Source organism: Kryptolebias marmoratus, linkage group LG4, assembly GCF_001649575.2.
Source record: "Kryptolebias marmoratus isolate JLee-2015 linkage group LG4, ASM164957v2, whole genome shotgun sequence".
Taxonomy (NCBI): domain Eukaryota; kingdom Metazoa; phylum Chordata; class Actinopteri; order Cyprinodontiformes; family Rivulidae; genus Kryptolebias; species Kryptolebias marmoratus.
This window is the reverse complement of record NC_051433.1, coordinates 22,213,905-22,234,382: the sequence shown is the minus strand read 5'-3', so window position 1 is coordinate 22,234,382 and position 20,478 is coordinate 22,213,905. Positions and strand designations below refer to the sequence as shown.

The 20,478-nt window shown below is 38.1% G+C and overlaps 1 protein-coding gene across 2 annotated transcripts in view; it reads left to right on the top strand.

Moving 5' to 3' along the window:
* Nucleotides 1-20,478, top strand: part of cdh4 (cadherin 4, type 1, R-cadherin (retinal)) — a 249,907-nt gene that overhangs the window by 165,486 nt on the left and 63,943 nt on the right. For both annotated transcript variants that reach the window (XM_017435207.2, XM_017435206.2), the window contains exon 5: nucleotides 2,092-2,274. In XM_017435207.2, the coding sequence (XP_017290696.1) occupies nucleotides 2,092-2,274 (183 nt within the window). The remainder of the gene's footprint in view (nucleotides 1-2,091; nucleotides 2,275-20,478) is intronic.

The following is a 20,478-nucleotide window of genomic DNA, read 5'->3' as shown; positions in this document are numbered from 1 at the left end:
TTTTTCTGTTCATTCTTTTGGTTTTATTATTGTTGCTGCCAAAAGGTTGGAAATAATGTTTTTTTTCCTATGTCTGCGTGCATGTGTGTCTGTTAGCAAAATATCTCTTGAGACTGAATATACACCTCCAACTGGATTAACTTTTGCAGTGAACTCATTTCAACATGGTTGCCACAGTCAACCAAATTTAAAATAGATAAAAAATAATATATATAATATATATATATATATATATATATATATATAATTATATATAATTATATAATTTTACTGATATTAACCTAAAATATATTGTGGTAGTAGCTGAGGGTGATCCCTAAGACATTTTCTGAGTGATAGCAGATTGTACAAAATCATTGTTTAAACTTTTGCCATTAATTATTTTAGGTTAGCTCAATCTGTCTTCTAACGTAATGTCTCTTAGCCCACTGGGCACATTATGATTAATTTTTTGGGAAAAAAATCAGTTAATATACCTCCACAACTCATTAGCTTTTGGAGCCAACCCAATTCAAGATGGCCACCACAGCTATCTGACCTTACAAAACACAAAAATACCTATAATTCTGTCAATTTTACAAACATTGTGCTTAAATTTAGTGTGGTAGTAGCTTTGAGTAATTCACAATACATACTCAAAGGGCTACTCACTGAACAAGATCTTTGCTTAAACCTTAACTTTTGTAGTCAACTCTGTTTTTCTTTTAGCAAAGTATGTCATGAACCACTGGAAAGGTTTACAGGAAACTTCTATAAAGTAGTCATTGAATGTATATTTATAGCTGATTACATCTTGGAGTCAACTTAATTCAACATGGCTACCACATCAAACAGTCCTCACAAAACTAAAAAATTACTATAATTTAGTCAATTTGGCTTCATATTGTGGTAAAATTTGGTGTGGTTGTAGCTAAAAGTCACTCACAACGCACTCACTGATCATCACATCTTCCAGTTGTGTGAGCAGTAACAGTCACACTTATATGTATCACACAAACTCACAAAATCTAATTCCAGCTGCCGCCTTCCCCCTCACCAGTTGGCTTCTGTGAGTGTTCTGGACGAGTGCAGCTTAAACAGAAGTTACTTTATCTGCGGCACACATCTGGTCCTCTCGCCCCTCCACGAGTTCGTCCCCCTCCTATTCCCTCTACGCTGCACTCTCGCCCAGCTCGGCCCTCAGTCCTGGCTGTCCTGCAGAGCTCCTTTTCTCTCCAGCTGTTGTAAACATACCGAGGGTTAAAGCGAAAAGTGAAAAATATTCCCTGCTTTAGCTCGAGCGCAGCACACGGTCTGCCTCTCTCTCTCGTGCACAGCAGGTGCATCCTGATAGGACAAACCGCTGGCTGGTGTTTGGTGCTGCGGCGTGTTCGCGGCCACTCGTGTGCACGCTCGCCTGTGTGGTCCAGGTGGGATTAGCGGGAGGATTTTCACTGTGCTTCAGGTGACAGCGACACACATAGCCAGTGAATGTGTGTGTACTCAGGGCGCAGACTCAACAATAGGATTAGGTGGATTACAGCAATACAACCATATTACACATGAGGATAGCATAGAGGATCGAGGGAAAAACACTCTTTTACACACCCTTCTAACCCTTATTTCACCAGGCAAACGGTGTAAGAACACAATCTTCTCTCTACAGCTACAGCTGGAGGGAATCACAGCAAGGAGGCTGTGGGGGGCAATGGTTTATACATTCATACATTCATACAGATGAGTTGAAGACTGAATTTCTGTAAGATGTTGAAAGGTTTCCAAATAAATAAAAAAAGAAACTGACAAAAGATAAATAAAGCATTGATTTTCTGCAATGAAAAAAACAGAAGTTTGGAGTAAAAAAAGAACCAAATATTATCCTTCAAATGCAAATGTGGGAAACAGAGTTTACCTTGGTGCTAACACAGGTGTTTCATTAGCACCTGTTCTGCATTGTTAAAAGGTTTCAGATATAAAAAATAACTTTGCAAATTTGTATCATTCAATTTGAAGTGTGAAAGTAACATTCTGCCGACAATAACAAACAGCATACAAAGATTTTTTAATGCAGGAGGCGGCCTCATATAATATGGTTCCCTTTTTACTTTTCAGATCACCTTTGAAGAAATGCTGTCGAGAGTGTGGGACTCCCAACCCAGAGTTATCAAGTTTTCTCGAAAACATCAGAGAGGCTCCTCCGCCAACGGGCTGAGGCGACAGAAGAGAGACTGGGTCATCCCTCCCATCAATGTGCCTGAAAACTCCCGAGGACCCTTCCCCCACATGCTTGTCAGGGTGAGTGACGGTATCATTTTAGCGGATGCCACAAATCTGTTTTCTTGAGGTGAAATGTTTACAAAAAAGTTTTTTTTTCTAGAACTTGCAGTCACAGAGAGAAAAAGATTCAAAGAATTTATTCAGGCCAAGGAATAACAGTGGGGAAGATGTTATACAATATCTTTTACATTCACCAAGAAGCCAAAAGCCTCAACATTCTGATATTCTCTACCTGCTTCACAGTAAAAATACTTTATATGTCTGTAACTAAAGTCGTGACACGAGATTATTTGTCTGCTGGACCTTTGGACACCAAAAGACAAGCATACAAGAAAAATCTATGATTGGGAAAAACACTCCTATTGGTTTCAGAAGTAGATACCTAAATATTACTTGGTATAATAGCTGGTGAGTTATATTATTTTCTCTTTCTTTATGTTGTTAATGTTCAGCGCTAGAAGATATAGAGATAAAGAGAAAATGTAGATAAAGGTGCAGAGCTGCAGAGACTTTCCATAAAGATGAATAAGGAAAAGCACTCACCCTCACTCCTTATAATAGGAATAATTTATTAATTGACATTTTACACCTAGGGTTTTTGTCAGGGCAAATATATTTGACAATAAACAACACACCTATAAATAAACTTCAGTTTGAGATAACAAGCCTCAGGTTGATCATATTAAGATTCATCCTTTAGCTTCTGCTTGGCTGTATTCCATTTTAATGTCTGTCCTTGTTTGTAAATATTTTATTATACTAATGTGTTTCCACTGTCTGCTACATTATGTCACAAATTCATATAAAGTTACTACAAGGTTCACATTTTTGAGTGTCTTTTTGCCAGTGCTTGAAGTGAGAATACATTCCAGCAATTAGCAAATTACAAACTACAGCATCATGTCTAACTAGAGTTCAACATAACACTTAATGCTTTATTAATATGTTTAAAGATCTGCCTGTAAGTCATTTATAAATAAAAATCATTTTGGCCTTTTTTGTCAAACATACTGTAGCACCTCCCATGTGTTTTAAATGACTGTAAGTGCAGTCCTTCCTTTTTATAATCACATGAGAACTTAAAACTTACACTTAATTTAATAACTATCATATTAAATATAATGTGAAATGATTATATTATATCCTAACTGTGTCCTATTTGACTCACTGATGATGATTAGTATGCTGGTGTGGTGTTTTTAGCCTTTTTCACTGTAAGTTCTTCCTTATGCTGCTTCAACACAGACTTAACTGGTTTTAACAGGGGTTGCTTAAGAAGCACTTCACCTAAACGGATGTAGCAGTATTATTTTGTACAGCAGAATGTCTTATTCCTCTCCTACAGCTGCAGAGTTTTTAATAAATTCACATTTCTCCTGAAGTGTATTCATGTGGAAGAGTTTACTGAAGTGTGGCTAGCATTAGCTCTGGAGTTCTATAAAAGAAAACTGGAGCATATTACTTGTGCCTAAATTTAACCAATCATTGTTTCTCATGAGTCATGTGCCACTTGATTACCTGAATCTGACCTGATCAGAAATAGTGTAAGATGGGTCATGGCTACCAGTGCCTTGTGGGTAATGTGGTTTAGGCTATATATGGCCATAACTTACAGTTGGTGACGCTGAAGGTAACCTACAAAAGTTGACAATACGCTAAGGACTGACCCACTTTGAGCACTGTCTTTTAGACTGCTCATGATTTAAAAAGGTACTTTATAAATGAAGGTGGATTTTGAATGTTTATATATCTGATCGACACAGTGGCCATCTGATCACTGTTTTCCCATAAGGCGGTGTATGATTGCGTTGTCGATTGTCAAAACATTTGACCTGATGAAGATCTGACAAAGATCTACGTTTGATCAAATTATTGTCAACTAATTATTCCTCTCTCCAGTAAGACCCCATTCAAACTAGATGTTGACCCTTCTACAGCCTGTTTGCCAGATCTTGGCAAGGTTTTCAGGAATGCAGCAAGTTCCCCATTATGTGATAGAGCATGATTGATCTGCAATACTTTTGAGATTGCACAAAACGTTTGCAGTGAGGTCATAGTGCCTTATCACTGCAGTGGTAGCATATCTATTATATGAGGCCTGTGTGCACCAACACAGCACACACCAAAGCAGTGCCTAGGCCTATTTCAACCCTGGTCCTCGAGGAACACTATCTTGCATGTTTTCATCGTTTCCCTCCTTTTCAGCAGGTCTTCAACGCCTGCAGAAGCCTGTTAATCACTCACTCATTCAAATCAAGTGTGTCAAAGTAGAGAAACAACTAAAACATTCAGGATAGTGTTCTTTAAGGACCAGGCTTGGGAAACAGTGGCCTAGGTTACATTATTGTAACAGTCATGAAAAGTAGTAGTGTTGTGTTAGCATGGTGTGATCTGCATCATGACACAGCCTGAGATCCAGTTATGTTCCAACAGGTCGTAGGTTGTAGGATGCTCTGCAGGGTTGTCACGTGTCTGGAAAGAATAAGTGCAATGGAAAAATCGTGTTGACTTGTTTTAAATTCACCTTCACTAGAAGAATGAAACCATTTAAGAATTGACCTCCTCTAAAAACCCTCTGTAGAAAGAAAGTGTTTACATTTGTGTATCCAACAACAGTTTAATTAATCCAGTCCTGTTAGATTTTATTTCCTTATTTCATTTCTTACATTTTGTAAAAAACAAAAACATATTAAATGTATTAATACAAAACCAAGACTGCGTTTTTTTTTTTTACAGAACGTTTCACTGATTAGGATTAGAATTAAGGATTTTAATCCTTAATTCTTTCATAAGGACTTTATATCAAATTATGGCCATTTGACTTTATGTCTCAATCTTTGTTATATTCTTCTGTTTTATCTTTGTGCTAGTGATTGTTTTATGTTTGGTGATGTTGGCTGCTGTAGACTCTGAGAAAAACAGCTTTATTCAGTCTTTGCTGTAGCTGTGCCAAAAGGTATCGTTGTTACAAATGACTACATTTTGAATGAGTTTTTCTTCACAACCCCATCGGACCAAGGCAATTAAAAGCTGCTGTTAAAGGTGCCAACAGGCCAATGGTGCTGTTGGCACCTTTGGGCTGTAAATTAGTGTTCAACATTCTGCAAATACCAAACGATGAAACAATCGTAACTCATTTGCTTGTTAAATGGCTCAATTTTTCAGATCATCAGCCAGATGCGAACAATCCTGCAGGTTCCTGGCTTTTCTGTAAATAAGAGTCATTAGAAAGTTTCAGTAAATTACATATACTCCATATGTTCCACTCCCACCTACACTCAGGACTTCTAACTTCACACTTGGCTGCATTTTATTAGCTTCCGTGTAATATTATTAACACAAGTTGCAAAGGTACTCAGGCACAGTTTTATACATTCAAACATAATTTCTCATTAGAATTTGGTATTAAGCTATCACATTTAAAAAACAATAGAAATATTAATCTGTTAAGATTTTAAAAAAATAATTTCTACTGTAATAGTTGACACTGATCTTCAAAAAGGACGTGAAAGAAACTCATTTTGATCATGGTTTTGTTTTAATAAGTCCACTTTTAGTTTAATAATCTATGAAAACTTTTCGAATCACCTGCTGTCACTTTCAAAGAGGATTTAATTCTACACACCCTCTCAGATATCTTTGTTAGTTTAAAAGCAAATATATAGTAAAATATATCAAACTTGAACTAATCAGAAATGTAACTACTTAATTAGAGCGAGCGGATGACTAAAAATACTACAAACATAAATAAATCTGTGACTAGTTTCTCATGGAGGTGCTGCTCTCTTGTAGCTCTTTGCTCTTCCTACTTTAATCTCTTCACACTCGCTGCCTCTTATCAGTCACCCACACAGACAGGCAGCTTTTTGCGGGCATTTTTGACACGCGCAAATAGAAACACACACGCACGCACATTTAAAGTCTCTTACGCACGTTTGTACACCATGGCTTACATTCCCGGATTACAGAAATCGCCTTTCACCAATGTGTCGGCGAGTGGGCACATTTTCCACCAAAGCATGGAAACGCTCACCCGCACTGACACACAAAGCAGGTCGCGGCGTGTCACAGGAGGCACAAAATTGTCCCGCCCTGCTGGAGAAACGGAGCCCCTTTCATCCCCTTTTCGTGTCGGGTGTCGGATGGCCGGATTAAACTGCGAGGGCCTCCTTCGTGCGTGTCATCGTGTCAGTGTTGAGGTTGGGTTAGTTTGAATGTGAGTCTGTATCTCTATCAGATTGCCTGTGCTGTATTTGAACACAGTGTGCCTCAGCCTTTAGCCACGGCTGAGAGCAGTGCAGCATGGAAGATAGGACTCTGTTGCTCTGCGAATTTGTCTGTTCCCGGCTCTTTCCTGCACCACAACTCTCCGTTCTGTCAAGGAGCCAAGGAGACGAGTTGGAGTTGGGGTGGGGGTGGGGGGAGAGAACAATCCTTTAAAGTTTATGTATGGATCTGAAAACACACCAGCTCCCCTGTGTTGCAAACTCATTGGGATTTCTATGCTTAAAGGAAAAGTTTAAAGTTGAAAAGAGTTTCTGTGTAAAAGTTATAAATAAGTAATACTGTATCTTTTACCTTAGGTGGATTGCTCTTTGAACGGCCTCAGTTTGGGAAAACAGTTTAATCCTAAAATGATTGACCAGCTAGCAGCTAAGACCAAAGTGGAATCCAACAACCCCAGCTTCAAAGATTTCATAGCGGTTCATTCAAAGGCTGTTTTCTAAACCTTGACATCATCATCAGGATTATTTACATGGAATTCTGGGATTACTGACAAGTATAAACAGCTCCAACAATAACAACGTGTAACACTTCCTGGAGGGGGCATCCAGTGGTGACGGCCAGCAAGAATTTCCAAAAAATTCTGCTAAAATAACGAGGTGATGCAAAACTGATGGCAGTGTAAAGGTTTAAAACATGAACCACTGTGATATATTAAAGACTGGAGTCATTTTAAAACGACAGCAGTCCGCTTTGAAAGTGAACACAGACTGGCTATTTTTAGCTTGCAAATACCCACCTCCAAAGCAGACAACAGCTCCACTCTTCAAAATTTCACAGCAGTTCTTGTCAACGCTATTATTTAAACCTTTACCCCATTGTCAGCTTAGCATGACATGGTTATTTCAGCAGAAATAAAATGAAACTCCGCCGAACGTAACCCCTGGATGCCCTGGAGGAGCCACATGTCGCTGCTGCTGGTGATATTTATGCTTGTAAATAACCACATACTGTGAAATTGATGACAGTGCACAGCTTTATAGAATAGCATTCATATGTACCTCTGTGAAATTTGTTTTAAGACGACAACAGTCTACTTTGATTGCTGTGTTTGGACAAGCCGTTGGCTCCTGTTTTCCTGTCGTACATAAAGTCTACTTCTCCAAAACTGAGGCCATTCAAGATGCTATTTTCACCTGGTAAGACATTGAATATTTATAACTTTAACACAGCAACTCACTTCACTTAGGTTTTTAAGCCTCACAAATAGGTGCATCAGCCTAAAAAAAGACCAATTAACTCTGAGTGTAACTACCACATTGGAGCTGTTAAATGATGAAAATAACATGTCAAAAGAGATGCACAGTGGTCTTTACTTTGATTCTATTAGAGTGCCAAAGAACTTTGACACAGCGTGTAATAACAGGTTAATGTAGCTCTTCTGTGGTAAGATGTTTGCTTGATCCTAATTACACTGATAGATTCAGTAACACATGAGGAGCAAAATCCTTTAATATGCTGCAGGGGAGTTTAATTGTAACAATAATCCATACAACTCTCCACTCATAATTTACTCTATTATACTGTTAGAGTATAACACACACACTCAAACACACATACTTTTCCACTCCAGGTGGAATGGAACATGTGCCGTTCGGTCATGATGAAGACCCACAAGCGCTTCAGCTTTGATGGCACTGATTTACCATTGTGCTCAAAAAGAATACGCTTCAGAGCTTTTGCTGTCAAATAATTCGACGTGACAGATGTAAGTGGTGGAAATGGAGGTATGAAAACAGCTTCAGTTAAATGGATACTAAGGCAGCCTAAGAAAGAGTAAGGACTAGTTCTTTTTTTCCGAGAAACTGAATGGCGTTGAAGCTGCGAGTTGGAAAGAAGGAGAAAGAGAGACAGGTTGAGATTGGGAGGGGAAAAAAAAGAACATAAAAAATAGAAAGTCTTTAGAGAGTGCTGTAAATCTGAAGGGTGAGGAAGGCCAACATTAGTTTCAGACCATTTGTGGCATTCTCATCATGACGGTCTCCTGCAGCACCTACACTGGGGCCAATGAGGCAAAACTGATGGAAAGCAGTCTGAATGTGGGCGAGAAAAGGGCCGCCTCTCGTTTAGGCCGGCCTCAAAAACGCTGGCTCCCTCCCTGACCTGCCGTCAGGACAAAGGAAGGAACAATGAGCAGGAAATAATCGAGCACATTGTGAGTGCTTTTGATAAAAACATGATTCCACAAGCCAAGAGAAAGACTGAAGTGTAAAATTTACTGCTTCTTCACTTTGCACCCTCACCATAGACCTAAATAAAACTGCAATAATTTGTTTAATATGCAGCCTTTTTTACACCCACAGATTTGTAGAAAATGAAAGTGCTTCTCAGGATAATTTGCTTTACTGCATTATTGAATAGCCCTTTTTGACAGTGGCACTGGTTAATTCAGTTTACAGTGTTCAGTTGTTACAATGATCTTACTAAAAGCAAAGAAAAACACAGAAACCACAGAGTGCATTCGTCCGTGACCCAAAAGAATTGTCTACTTTTTGACTGATAAAACTTGACTTTAACATCAGATCTGCATTTTTAATGGTACTCTGACACCACAGGTCTGTTAAAAGAAATATAATGTATGCACATGTGAGAGGGGCTGCAGGTTAGCGCCATCATCGTGGTGTAATGTCTCTGCTGCTGTTTGCTCAAACGATTACAGTGTGGCTTATTTACAACCTCATATTGCTCAGAGTATTTCATTACAGCTTGTAATGACTTTGTAATATGATTTTTGGATCTGCTTGTTTTGTCTGCAGTTTTATTGCACCCCGTGTGAATTGAAATGCATCAAGTCCATTAAGTTTCTTTCTTTTGTGTGTTGGATGCTTGACTGGGTACATGCCTTTGAATGTACTTCCACCCTTATTTGAGTGCATAAATTAGTGGGTTGAAGCAATATATTATGTTTTTAGAAACAACTTTATTTAAATATGATACAGTGTAGATTTTTTTTAACTCAAAAGTAGCTTTCTCATCTATTGTTCACCCTAAGTCGTGCAGCTTCATATCCATTTATTTCAAAAGATTCTCTATAAAGATTTCATCAAAATGAACATTTCATTTCAGTTGTTGTTTCAGACATATTTTTTCAAACAAAAACACAATAAACTATGTTGTGTCTCGCTGGGTACCCAGAATCTTTTGGGTTCGTTTTATCAGCTCTTTGTATAATGACAGAGCTAACAAGAGTTTCAGCTTAGTCTAAGCTGTGAAGTGAACGAGAAAAACTGTATTCCTTTCTTCTTTTTAATACAGAACGATTTTAAGCAAAGACAGTAAATGCTTATGTGATTTTGTCTTTTTAAAGCGAAAGTTCTCTTTTCTTTTTTTTTAATAAGGTCTTTTGGAAAGGTTATGTATTTTAAATATCTTCCCTGTTGCAGACAGGGAAAAAAGTCTAATGCTGACTGGACTGAGCGGGGGCCAAGTATGGAATCTGAGACTGACTTAGGTTGCATAGCTTGAATTTACTTAAAATTTTAAACTACAAAGTGTCTAAGTACAGACAGATAACCTGATCAATCAGCCCACTCACTGTTGAAATCTTCTATGGAACAATAAACATGAAGGGGGAACTCTGCTCGCTATGCTTAACAACGTCTGGGGCACTAAGTTGTCACTCAGAACCGCCCTAATCAATGAGAACGAGGCTCTGAAAAGACCCTCGCACACGAGACTGGTGAGAAAGTCTGGTGGAGCAAAACCAAACGAGTCAGCAGAAGCACAAACACAACATTTTATTGGTTTGTTTTATTGAGGCTTTTATTTTCTGTTTGATTTTATTGGCACAAATCTGATTCCATAGCCAAAATCAAAGTGGGTTGTTGCTTTCCTAAAACAACTCAAATCTCAACAATTTCACTGTCAATGTTGCTTTATGAACCTTTACACCGCTGTCAGTTTTACATTACATGGTTATTGTGACAGAAATATTTTTTTATTCCAGCTGAAATTCTTCAGGTTGTATTGGAACTGCTACAGCTGCTTCTTTTCGTTGCTTGCAAATAACCACAGATTTCCATGTAAATACCTGGGAAATGTGAAAATGACAGGGCTGTAAAGGTTTATAAATTAGTGTTTGTTTGAACTGCTTTGCAATATTTTAAATTAGAGTTGTTTTAAGATGGTATAATCTACTTTTTTAATGCATTTGGACTAGTTGACTCTTCCATTAACTCTTCAATCTGGTCACAATTAAACTGTTTCTCCAAACTGAGGTCTGCCTGCAACAGCTAAGATAACTGTTCATAATTTTTTACTTCCTAAGATCTAAATTATTGCTTTAAATATGATTCAATGCTGTTGTTCATAAGTTTACATTATTTGACCAAAAGACTCCCCCTGCAGCAGTCGATTGAGTGAATAAATCTACTACAAATGAACCACACTGCAAACATCCTAACATTGTGTTGTGAGATTAAAGTTGAGGCCGCTTTAGTCTTAGTTTATCTGCCCATCAAGAGTCTCAACTTCATGTCTTAACTTGATGTGTTGTGTCCCTGTGTGACAGGAAGTTGGTTTCACTTTTAGCTTCAAAGACCAAAGTGAGTTTGTTGACATGTCTCACTCCGGTTTAAATCAGGACATGTCCCCCCTACTCTCTTTTGCCCTCCAATATAATCCTCAGAATTCGTCCCAGAATTGAAGACTTTCTCGGTGCTGAATCATCCAGAATAACATCACCGTCTCCAGGAATAAAGTTCCCTTTAATCTCGTTCCACATACTTGACTTTTCATGGCGACAGTCTCAGTAACCCACCTTCTGCCAAAGATCTGCCAAAATCCTTAACTTGTTTCCTTTTTTTTTTTAGCATGCCCAGTGATGAAGTTTTTTAATGCTGGCACAAGATTAAAGTCTAAAAGCTGAAGGCCATGTCAAACGTTACTCCTTCATCTTGGTCACATTACACTTGGAACTTGCCGTTTTGCTCTTATTCCAGTTATGGGATTACTTCAGTGCAAAGTTTGGGACTTAAGGTCTTTGCTACGATTTCTTATATGAAAAGTTTGAAGCTTAGAATTGTCTCATAGAGAATCTCAGTCTGATGAGTAGAAATTTTGATTAATGAAGATTTAAACTGAAAAGGTCGCTCATAAACAAAACAGATTTTTGAATAATCTATATTTATGCTGTATAACATTGTGCTCTTCAGAATAACAATACCTGCTTAAGAGTCCATTATTTTAGAAATCTGCCTGAAGTTGTTCTTCAAGTAAACACAGACGCCACTAAAAACGCAACGAACGCAAAGATGTCAGTGTCCATTTACTGCTCTCGAGTGTCAAAAAATGACTCAGATTCATTATATTTTTATCCTGTGTGTATGTGTGTATATGTATATGTACATATATACACACACATATTTAAGTTTTTCAGTAAACTAGCCTGTCAAAATTGTACTTTTCCAAAGCCAATCAAGAATGGCTGGTTCAGATGAACCTGTTTTCCCAGGGACATACGGGGACAGTGGTGACCAAGAGGTTGTAATATGGAAAGCTAATAGATCATTATTTGCCCTTCTATGGAAAGCCAAAAGGGTCATACATTGCATTTGTTAAATTGCCCTTTAGTGTCTAATAAGCCCCGTTTAATAAGTCACCAAGGAGATTAATAAGCACCTCTTGGTCAGCACACTCTCACTCAGCTAGCTTCTTAGCTAGGTGTGAATGTTAAACATTTGATCTATTATGTATTTTTGCATTACTGTGTTTAGTCATGTATTGCCTCTTATTTTGCTTCAAGCTGAGGTCAAACCAAAAGCACTCTGTGGTTTTGGTTATGCTTTTTTTAGGGGGGTGGTTTGTTTTGTTTTTTGTTGTTGTTGTTGTTTTTGTTCTACTTTCCTAACTAAAAAAGATACCTTTTAATATTGTGATTTGGGAATTGATACATGGCCTTGAAAACAATTCAGATGAGCTAAATAAGACAATACAAAAAGGCTTTTTTCTTTTATAGTGAAGTTAGCAGTTGACATGTCTTACCTCCCCCTTAAATGGGTGTTGTTGTTTTGTTTGTTTGTTTGTTTGTCTGTTTCTGCTTCTGGGAAGGTTTACCTTTTTTCCCATTGTACTAAACTCATACCTACTTGTGATCTTAAAACTGAGGGATGTACCAATTTGTGACTTATGCCTCCCCCTTACACCCCAAGCATCCATCCTGATTGGTGCCGTTTTAAAACACAGTTTTAAAAGATCTCGCTGAACCAAAAGATACCTGTCTACTCAAATACATGTTTGTCTCGTTATCGGAGCATTAGAATTAGGAACTGCCATGTCAGCAACATTTTCTCATCATCTTAGCACAGGTTATATTTTTAGATTCTGTCAGCAGATTTGACAACACCACCTTAGAGACACTTTTGGGAGAAGAAAATACAAACAAATAACAAAAAAAGTTTTAAAAAATAACCTAACTATGAGACATTTTTAATTGCAGTTTATGAACGTCTTTACTCTGGAAGGAGCTTCCCATGAATTCTATTATCAGCAACCAAAAGCCACTTTTTTGTAAATAAAAGGGCCAAATCCCAAAGAAAATCTTATATGAAAAAAATCCCTGCATACAGATCTTACCTGTGAGGACAATTAGGCTAATTAGTTTCACGCCTTGTAATAATTATAGAAACTTAAATCTCCTGCAGTTTGAAAGGAGATTTTGTGTGTAAACACAAGAGCGTTTGTTTGCTGCCTCATGCTGGTCTCTGTGTGTGTTTGTCTTTGTTTGTGTACTCGTAAAAATGTGGAGGCGAACGTTGTGTGTCTGGGGGGTTTTTTGTTTTTTTTTCTCATTCTCGGCGTTCCCAGTCGGACAATTAGAAGGTGACAGTCCCATTAGAGTCGACTCAGTAGTACAAAGGCTGCGTGCTGTTGTGAGTGACACAAAGCCCAGCCTCTCACTAAATGACTGTCAGGCTGCCCCTGTCCACTCTGACCCCTCTGGCAGCCTCCCTCTGAGCCCCTCTAAGTCCCCTCTGGATGCTCATTGGCAGCCTTGGCAGCTCCCTTAGCCAAACATGGCCCTCCTTTCAAGCCTGGCCTCGAACTGATTGGTTGGACGCTGCTCGCCTTAGGCATGCCAGAAGGACTTTCAACTGGCCTCAGGGTGCGGCTGATTGGCCAGGCTGTCACTGCCGTGTGTCTCCTGTAGGAGTGTGCGACAGAAGCTCAGGTTCAGAGATGCAGCTTGACAATGGAGGTAGGTGGAATGGGGGGAAAATAAAATTTAAAAAAAATGAAAAAGTACAAGGCCGGCAAAGTGCTTCGTGCTGCGCCTTCACATTATTTAACCGTTTCTACTTTGTTTCTTTTAAGGCTCTGTTTCCCCCTATAGTCAGCCTTCCAGCAGCCAACCGTGTCTTCGCTTATAATTATTTTATGTCTTCTATTTACCTATCATCCTTGTATTGGGAAGCCTTGAGTAAAGTGGACCAATTTAACTAGTTTAATCTCTTCAGGGGTCTGTGGTCTGTTTGGGCGGATAAGAAAAGTATGTGGGCCTCTGCTTCCTTCCTCCTTCATTCCCATTACACATTCAGGGAATGTGGCTTTTTTATTACAGAGATAGAATGGCTGTATTCACTCTTTTTTTTTCTTGCTGTGAATCAGGGAATTAATGTGATTGTTAACGGAGAGAGACTGCTGGTACATTTCAACAGATTTTGCTTCATGCAAAACTCATCTAAATTGCCAAGCTAATGCAATAATTGGGTTTGTGAGTCACTTCTTAACTTCCATTAATGTTTGTTCTCCCCCTAATTGTCTTTTTTTCCCCTAGTCGTTCATTTCACTCCTGTGTTTGGCTAATGATCTGTGGTGAAAGCAGTGACCCTCATATCATGTGGCAAAAAGTCTTTTTTTTTTTGGTCAGGTAAAACTGCTCAAAGATGGGAGCAGGGGGTGTTGTTTTGTTTGTTTGTTTGTTTTTTGTGGTTATTGTAAATAATAAACAGAATGAAATTGATCATGCATGAATTTAGGGAGATAAATCAAAAATATTCAGTCAAATTTGCAGATCTAAGATTTTCCGGATATCCTGCAAGAACTCCAAAGAGCTTTTTGTCTGTTTCTAATGCACTACTATTTCTGCAACTTTAAAAAAATAAAATAAAATAAAGAAAAAACCTTGAAAAAAGCGGCTCTACAACTCAGACATACCTCACCAGAGAAACGTCATTCAAAGTTTAAACAGGTACAGAAAATTGGACTTTACATGACCCAACTGGAATTTTCACATCTTACAATTCTTTTTGATTTTTGAAGATTTTACCACAAAACGTTCAACTTTGCGATGATGTCACACCTTAACTTTTGAGCTACGTTATCTGACCTTTCCAAAGTTTTTGCAAAAACTTTATGCTTCTTATACAGTTCATACATCAGAATGTAGACATTTTTGTCATCTTTCACCTAGTGTGCCTCTTACCTCTATAGGACTGAGTTTTCTCTCAAACCTTTGACTGCAGAAGGCACACATGCAAACTCATTGGCCTTCATTGTCTCTGAGCTTAGAATTTACTCCTCAAAACTGAAAGTGAAGGGCCTCAAACTATATCTCCTGCAAAATAAAAAATAAAAAAATTGACATTTGTGGCAACCAGATGCTTCTGCCGCTAATTGGCTCAGGGTTTTTAATTCACTCGCAGGAACCACGCCACACCAAGGTTATTCTGTAAATAACGGGTAGGATGCCACCCCCCACCCAGATCATAAAACTTCTTGTTTTCTTGAAAGACCTTCAATGTGTTTGATTCAAAAACTGACTAATAGTTACATATGCTTTTGGCATTCAGAATGCTTTCTGGTTTAAAAAACAACATTTCTTGTGGTACAAGTCTCTGCTTTTTAGTTTTGTTTTTTTTATAGCCTTCCCTTTTTAACTGCCTTGTCTTTTATCCTTACAGATCACATTAAAGAGTTCTGCAGAGAAAACAAAAATCATACTCCTAAAGGTTTTTAGATTTGTTTCATCAAGTTGTCAAGGAAAAAAACAAAAAATCTTTCTCTATTATCTTTGACTTCACAGAATCCTGACCTCAGGAAACCTTAGGAACTCAAAGGATTCGGTTCAATTGGCCATGTTAGAAAGCGAAGAAGAATGTCCGAATAACAGCATCAGTATCAGAGCAGAAAAACTGTCCTCAGGTGGTGACTCGAACGCTCGTTTGTATTGATGGGACGCTCACTGTTTTCTTCCCGCTGGGAGAAATGGGAGACGCTTTGCAGGCGAGTCAGGGACAGAAACAAACTGATACAGCGGCACACAAATACAGGCCGAAAGGGAGAGAAGACTAAATGAAAAGGAGGATGTAAAATATGAACAAAGCATCACCCAGAACCGCGCGGAGCTCTCTTCATTTGCCATTCAGTTTCCGATCCATAACGGAGCAGCCTGCCTCTGCGCTGTTCTTCATGAGGATGAGGGATAACTGTGTGCGACGGTGGCTGTCACCAGCTCTCACTTGAGAGGTATTAAACCTAAGGTCTCTGCAGTTTTTCTCAGAGACCGCCTTTACAGTATGTGAGTATTTTTTTAAACTGTCATTCCTTCCTCGTGATTCTTCCAAACTGACAGGTTTTACCCCCAGTTAGACCCAGACTCGTGCGTCAAAGGTTGTTATTGTGTTTTGCCGGGTGAGGAAAAGTTTGAAGGCTGGCAAAAACTTCAGGTCCCACATTTCTTCTAATTGGAAATTTTGTTTCCATTTTGTCAGCTTTTCTCTCTGTTTCTTTCATCCTCCGGTTTCTTATTTCCTCCTGTGTCAATTTCCCTTTTTTTTTTTTTTTTTTCCTGGGATGTTTGTGTGGACGGCCTATCAAACTATTTGAATTCCCTGTTCCCCATCAAAAGCAAGACACATCAGCTTTGAAGAGTGACAAGCACGCAGCAGGAGGGATCAAAGCGATGCAAAACTGAAATTTAAGAGGAAGTTAAAAAGCATGTAGTTTCACCATTTCCCTCGTGTTCAACAAAGAGAAAACAGACACTGTACAACAGCGGAGGAGAGATGAGACGTTATCAAACAGCCATTTTAAAGCATGCTCGTGTCGTTCACGTGGGCACAGATGCTTTTGATAATGCTGTTTAACATAGTAGTTCACCCATTCGCAGTCAGTCATGTTAGCAGCTATTCCAGCATCCCCACGAGTGCAAAGGTTTTTAGCAAAATTGGAATATTTTAACCCAGCGGCGACTCTGAAGTCAGTCTGTGGCAGATAAAAAAATCAGTTCCGGCACGATGGTGTCATTTTCTTTCTTTAGAGGCACTCACCAAGGTGCCACGCCAGCTATGAATCTGCAATTCAGACATATAAAAGACCTGAAAGCGTGTTTTTAAAAACCATTAAATTGCTGCCAGCTATTCCCCAAGACAAGCAGCAGAGTGAAAATAAGCAGTTGAGCAAACAGAAATTAGACATTTGGGTTTGTCGATGAAATTACTTGAAATCCACACTTCTTGAGGGAAATTTAACTCGAGCAGTTTTATTCAGACCATCAGGGAGCAAAGCAGATTTGGTTTTTCACTAAATTCTTGTGTTAAGATTGTTTTCTTCTAACGTTAAAACCGCATGAACGTTCCATGCGTCCTGTTATTAGAGCTGACGATCAACAAGAAAACCTGTAGTTCGGGTGATGAATCTTAGACTGAACCCTGCTCACAGTTTGTTCATTTTCTTTCAAATTACTGGTGAAAGATCTGCCTTTCTTTTTGTGAGCATGCTGAAAATGTAAACTCAGGCACCATTTAACAAAATGTTAGAGCAGCATAGATCAGATTTTAACCTCATCTAATAGGAGTATCACTAAGGTCTGATTTTTGGACACCAAATCATTCAATTTATTTGTTATTTCCAATATATTATGAAATGGAACAGTGTTTATGTTGAAACACTGATGATTTTAAGAAGTGATGTCAGATGTCTGAAGATTAACTCATTTGTACCAATTCACAGACGCACCTGTTGGGATTAAATGCTAATTTATACAAAGTTGTGTCTCACATGGGTGCGCAATGGAAATTGTGTATTTTTCTACTAACCCTAACCCTAACCCTACTTGAAACCGGTGAACCAGTGGACGAATTTGTCAAAATGAGCAGCGCACATCTGAAAATAGGAAAACTGCGTGTCGTCGTCCATCTCCTGCATCTGTTGAACCAACGGACTGAACTTGCCCTGCTCAGATGTTGCTCTGTTGAGCAGGCGAACGTTTTAGTGGACAACAATTCTTTTGGGGTAGTTTGTGATGTTTAGCTTTATTGTTTTCTAATTAGGGACACCTGCTGTTTAGGAGGAGAACTGCAGCAGAGCTGGTTAAAACATCAACAAAGACTCTGAAAGTGTATTTCACCCTGATCATAAGGATCAGCTAACAGTCCCCAACAACAGTTGTGTTTTATTGTTTATAATGTAGAAAATGCATTTGGTTGCTCATTGCTGAGTTACTGAAAGAGTGTTAAGAGTGCTGCTGCTTGGCAGTAATTTTCAGTTTTGAGCCAAGCCTTATTTTTGCATGTTTGTTAACAGCTTAGTCAGGTTAATGAAAGTGTTGTATCATGATTAAAGGCTGAATTTTAAAACAGGACCTGCTTGTAAGCTCACATTTTTCATAAGGTAGTAAAATATTAGTCTTAGGAAGTTACTTAAGATTCGTTGCTTTGCTTTGTTGTATTACATTGCATCGGATGTCAAAGTGTTTAATCACATCATATCCACACACAGGCAACTACATGATTGCCCACCTTTCGTGGTGTTGAGCAATAACTACTCCTAGTCTTGCTGAATACAACATTCATCACTGTTTTGAACTTAGACCTTTTTTATTTCAAAATAATAACAAACCAAAACCTTTATCACAGCTTCAATTCTAATGAGCGTGAAAATATTTTATTTTTACTAAAAATATCTCTCTGGTGAAGAGACCAAATGTAAAATGCTGACTAAGGAAAGAAAGTTTTAAAAAGATCATCTTTATGTTTTTAAAATGTGTTCCTTTTAACTGTCAACGATTGAGAACAAATCTTAATTCTTGTTTTTTGTTCATGAAATGCTACTAATCAATAAGATTTACTATCCATAAAAAAATAGGAACATGAGCTCATCAAACTGCCTCATGCAGCAAATGTCACTTTTATATCTACACTGATCTTATAAAATGTTTTAAAGATTAATAAAAACCTTGGGTCAACTAAAAAACTCAGACACAGACAGCACCTGCAGCACATTAATTTAATGAAATGTACACTTGTACGACTTTTTACTTTGCATTCAGTCTTTTCATACCATTTTTGCAATCAGATCTATGAGTGTGAGTCATCGTTTGATGCCAACCCCATCCATTTCTCCTAAATGTGTGTAAATGCAGAATTGGAAAACCTGAGTTGACCTAAAGAGATAACCAGCTTAGTATTTCCACAAAGTTTGATGTTCAGTTAGTTAAACCAGGTCTAAAGATGACCTGTGTGCATTCAACCTGTTTGGTAATCCAGGCCTCTGGTCTTCACTCTGGTCCTGTGTTGTTGTTTACTCTCTCAGCCTTTAGTTTAAGGTTTTCAGTTGTCAGCAGCTAAATGTTTGTCATCGTTCTTTTTTTTTTCTTGTGCAATTTCCTTGTCAAGCATTGATCCAATATGTTTCTTTGAACTGTCTGTTTAGGACAAAACAGATTATTTAGGACAATCTACCCTTTAAGATGCTCGTGTTTTGATTTTGAGATTGTTTTTTTTTTTTTTTTTGTCTAATTCTCTTCCTCAATACCAAAACTACCATTCATCTTTAACTGCAGTCATCAGCTGGACAATTACCAAATAAAATTATTTCCTTATCCTTATCACCATGAAAATAACCCCACCACAAAGTCCTGTGCGTAAACGTGCTTGCTTGCATAGTGGTGTTTCAGAGAAGAAGAGACGGTTTAAAGCAGAGCAGCCTTATCGCCGTCTGAGCCGTGCAGTCAGTGAGTAGGTTCCTGTTAAAGGCATGGAGCTGTTTGGCAGATGCTGTCCCAATTATGTTAGACAGCTCAGTCATGGCAAATCTGTGCCCTGAGTGGTTGGCATCTTTACTTATCAAAATGCATCTCAGCATGAAAATGCCATTACTTTGGCTTTGCTGCATTTTTCTCCTCTGTGTTAACCATCCCTCAAACTTACATACTTATCCTTCACAGCAAAGTGCAATAAATGCTGTGTTGTAGGTGTTTTAATGTCTGACTTGTGGTGCCAACAGTGACATTTACTCCCACCGAGCAATATAAATAGATAACATTGTGCCAGTTTTCTCTCATTTAACATTAAAACTTGACATATTAAAATTGGAGCGTCATTACAGGGATAAGAATAATGAGAAAGAACAAAGTCACTGAAACACAAGCACTAAGGATTTCTTTTTACATATAAACTTTCATTAGAGTACATTAATAATTGTGCCAATCAAATATAAGAATTATAGCAAAGAATGCCCTTTTAAAAAGCAAGATTGAAACAGCTTTTAATTTAAAATGCCTTTAAAGCACTTTCTAATCACTAATAGACTACAGGAAAATTATTCTTATATCTGTACTGTAGGTAACAAATAAGAGGGCAAACATCCCTCTGAATATTTCAAATATTTGCACGTCCAGTCCAGCTGATAGATAAACATGTTTTACAGTTTTTGAAGCACAATTATGTGTAATCTCAACTTTTCTGTGCAAAAAGAAGCTTGTGTTTCCTTCATCTTATCACATCACATCATGATTGTTTTAGAAGAAATTTCACAGTTTTAAGTGGTTGCATTAGGTTGATCATCATTTTAAAAACTCATTTCATAATGGCTAGTAATGCAGACTGAGCAATGGTCTGCCCTTTGTCAACCCTTCCACCTCTAACTGAGATTGATTTAGACTTTTACATGGCAGGACAAATGGACAACTGTTTCTTTTTTTTAATTTGTAGACAATTA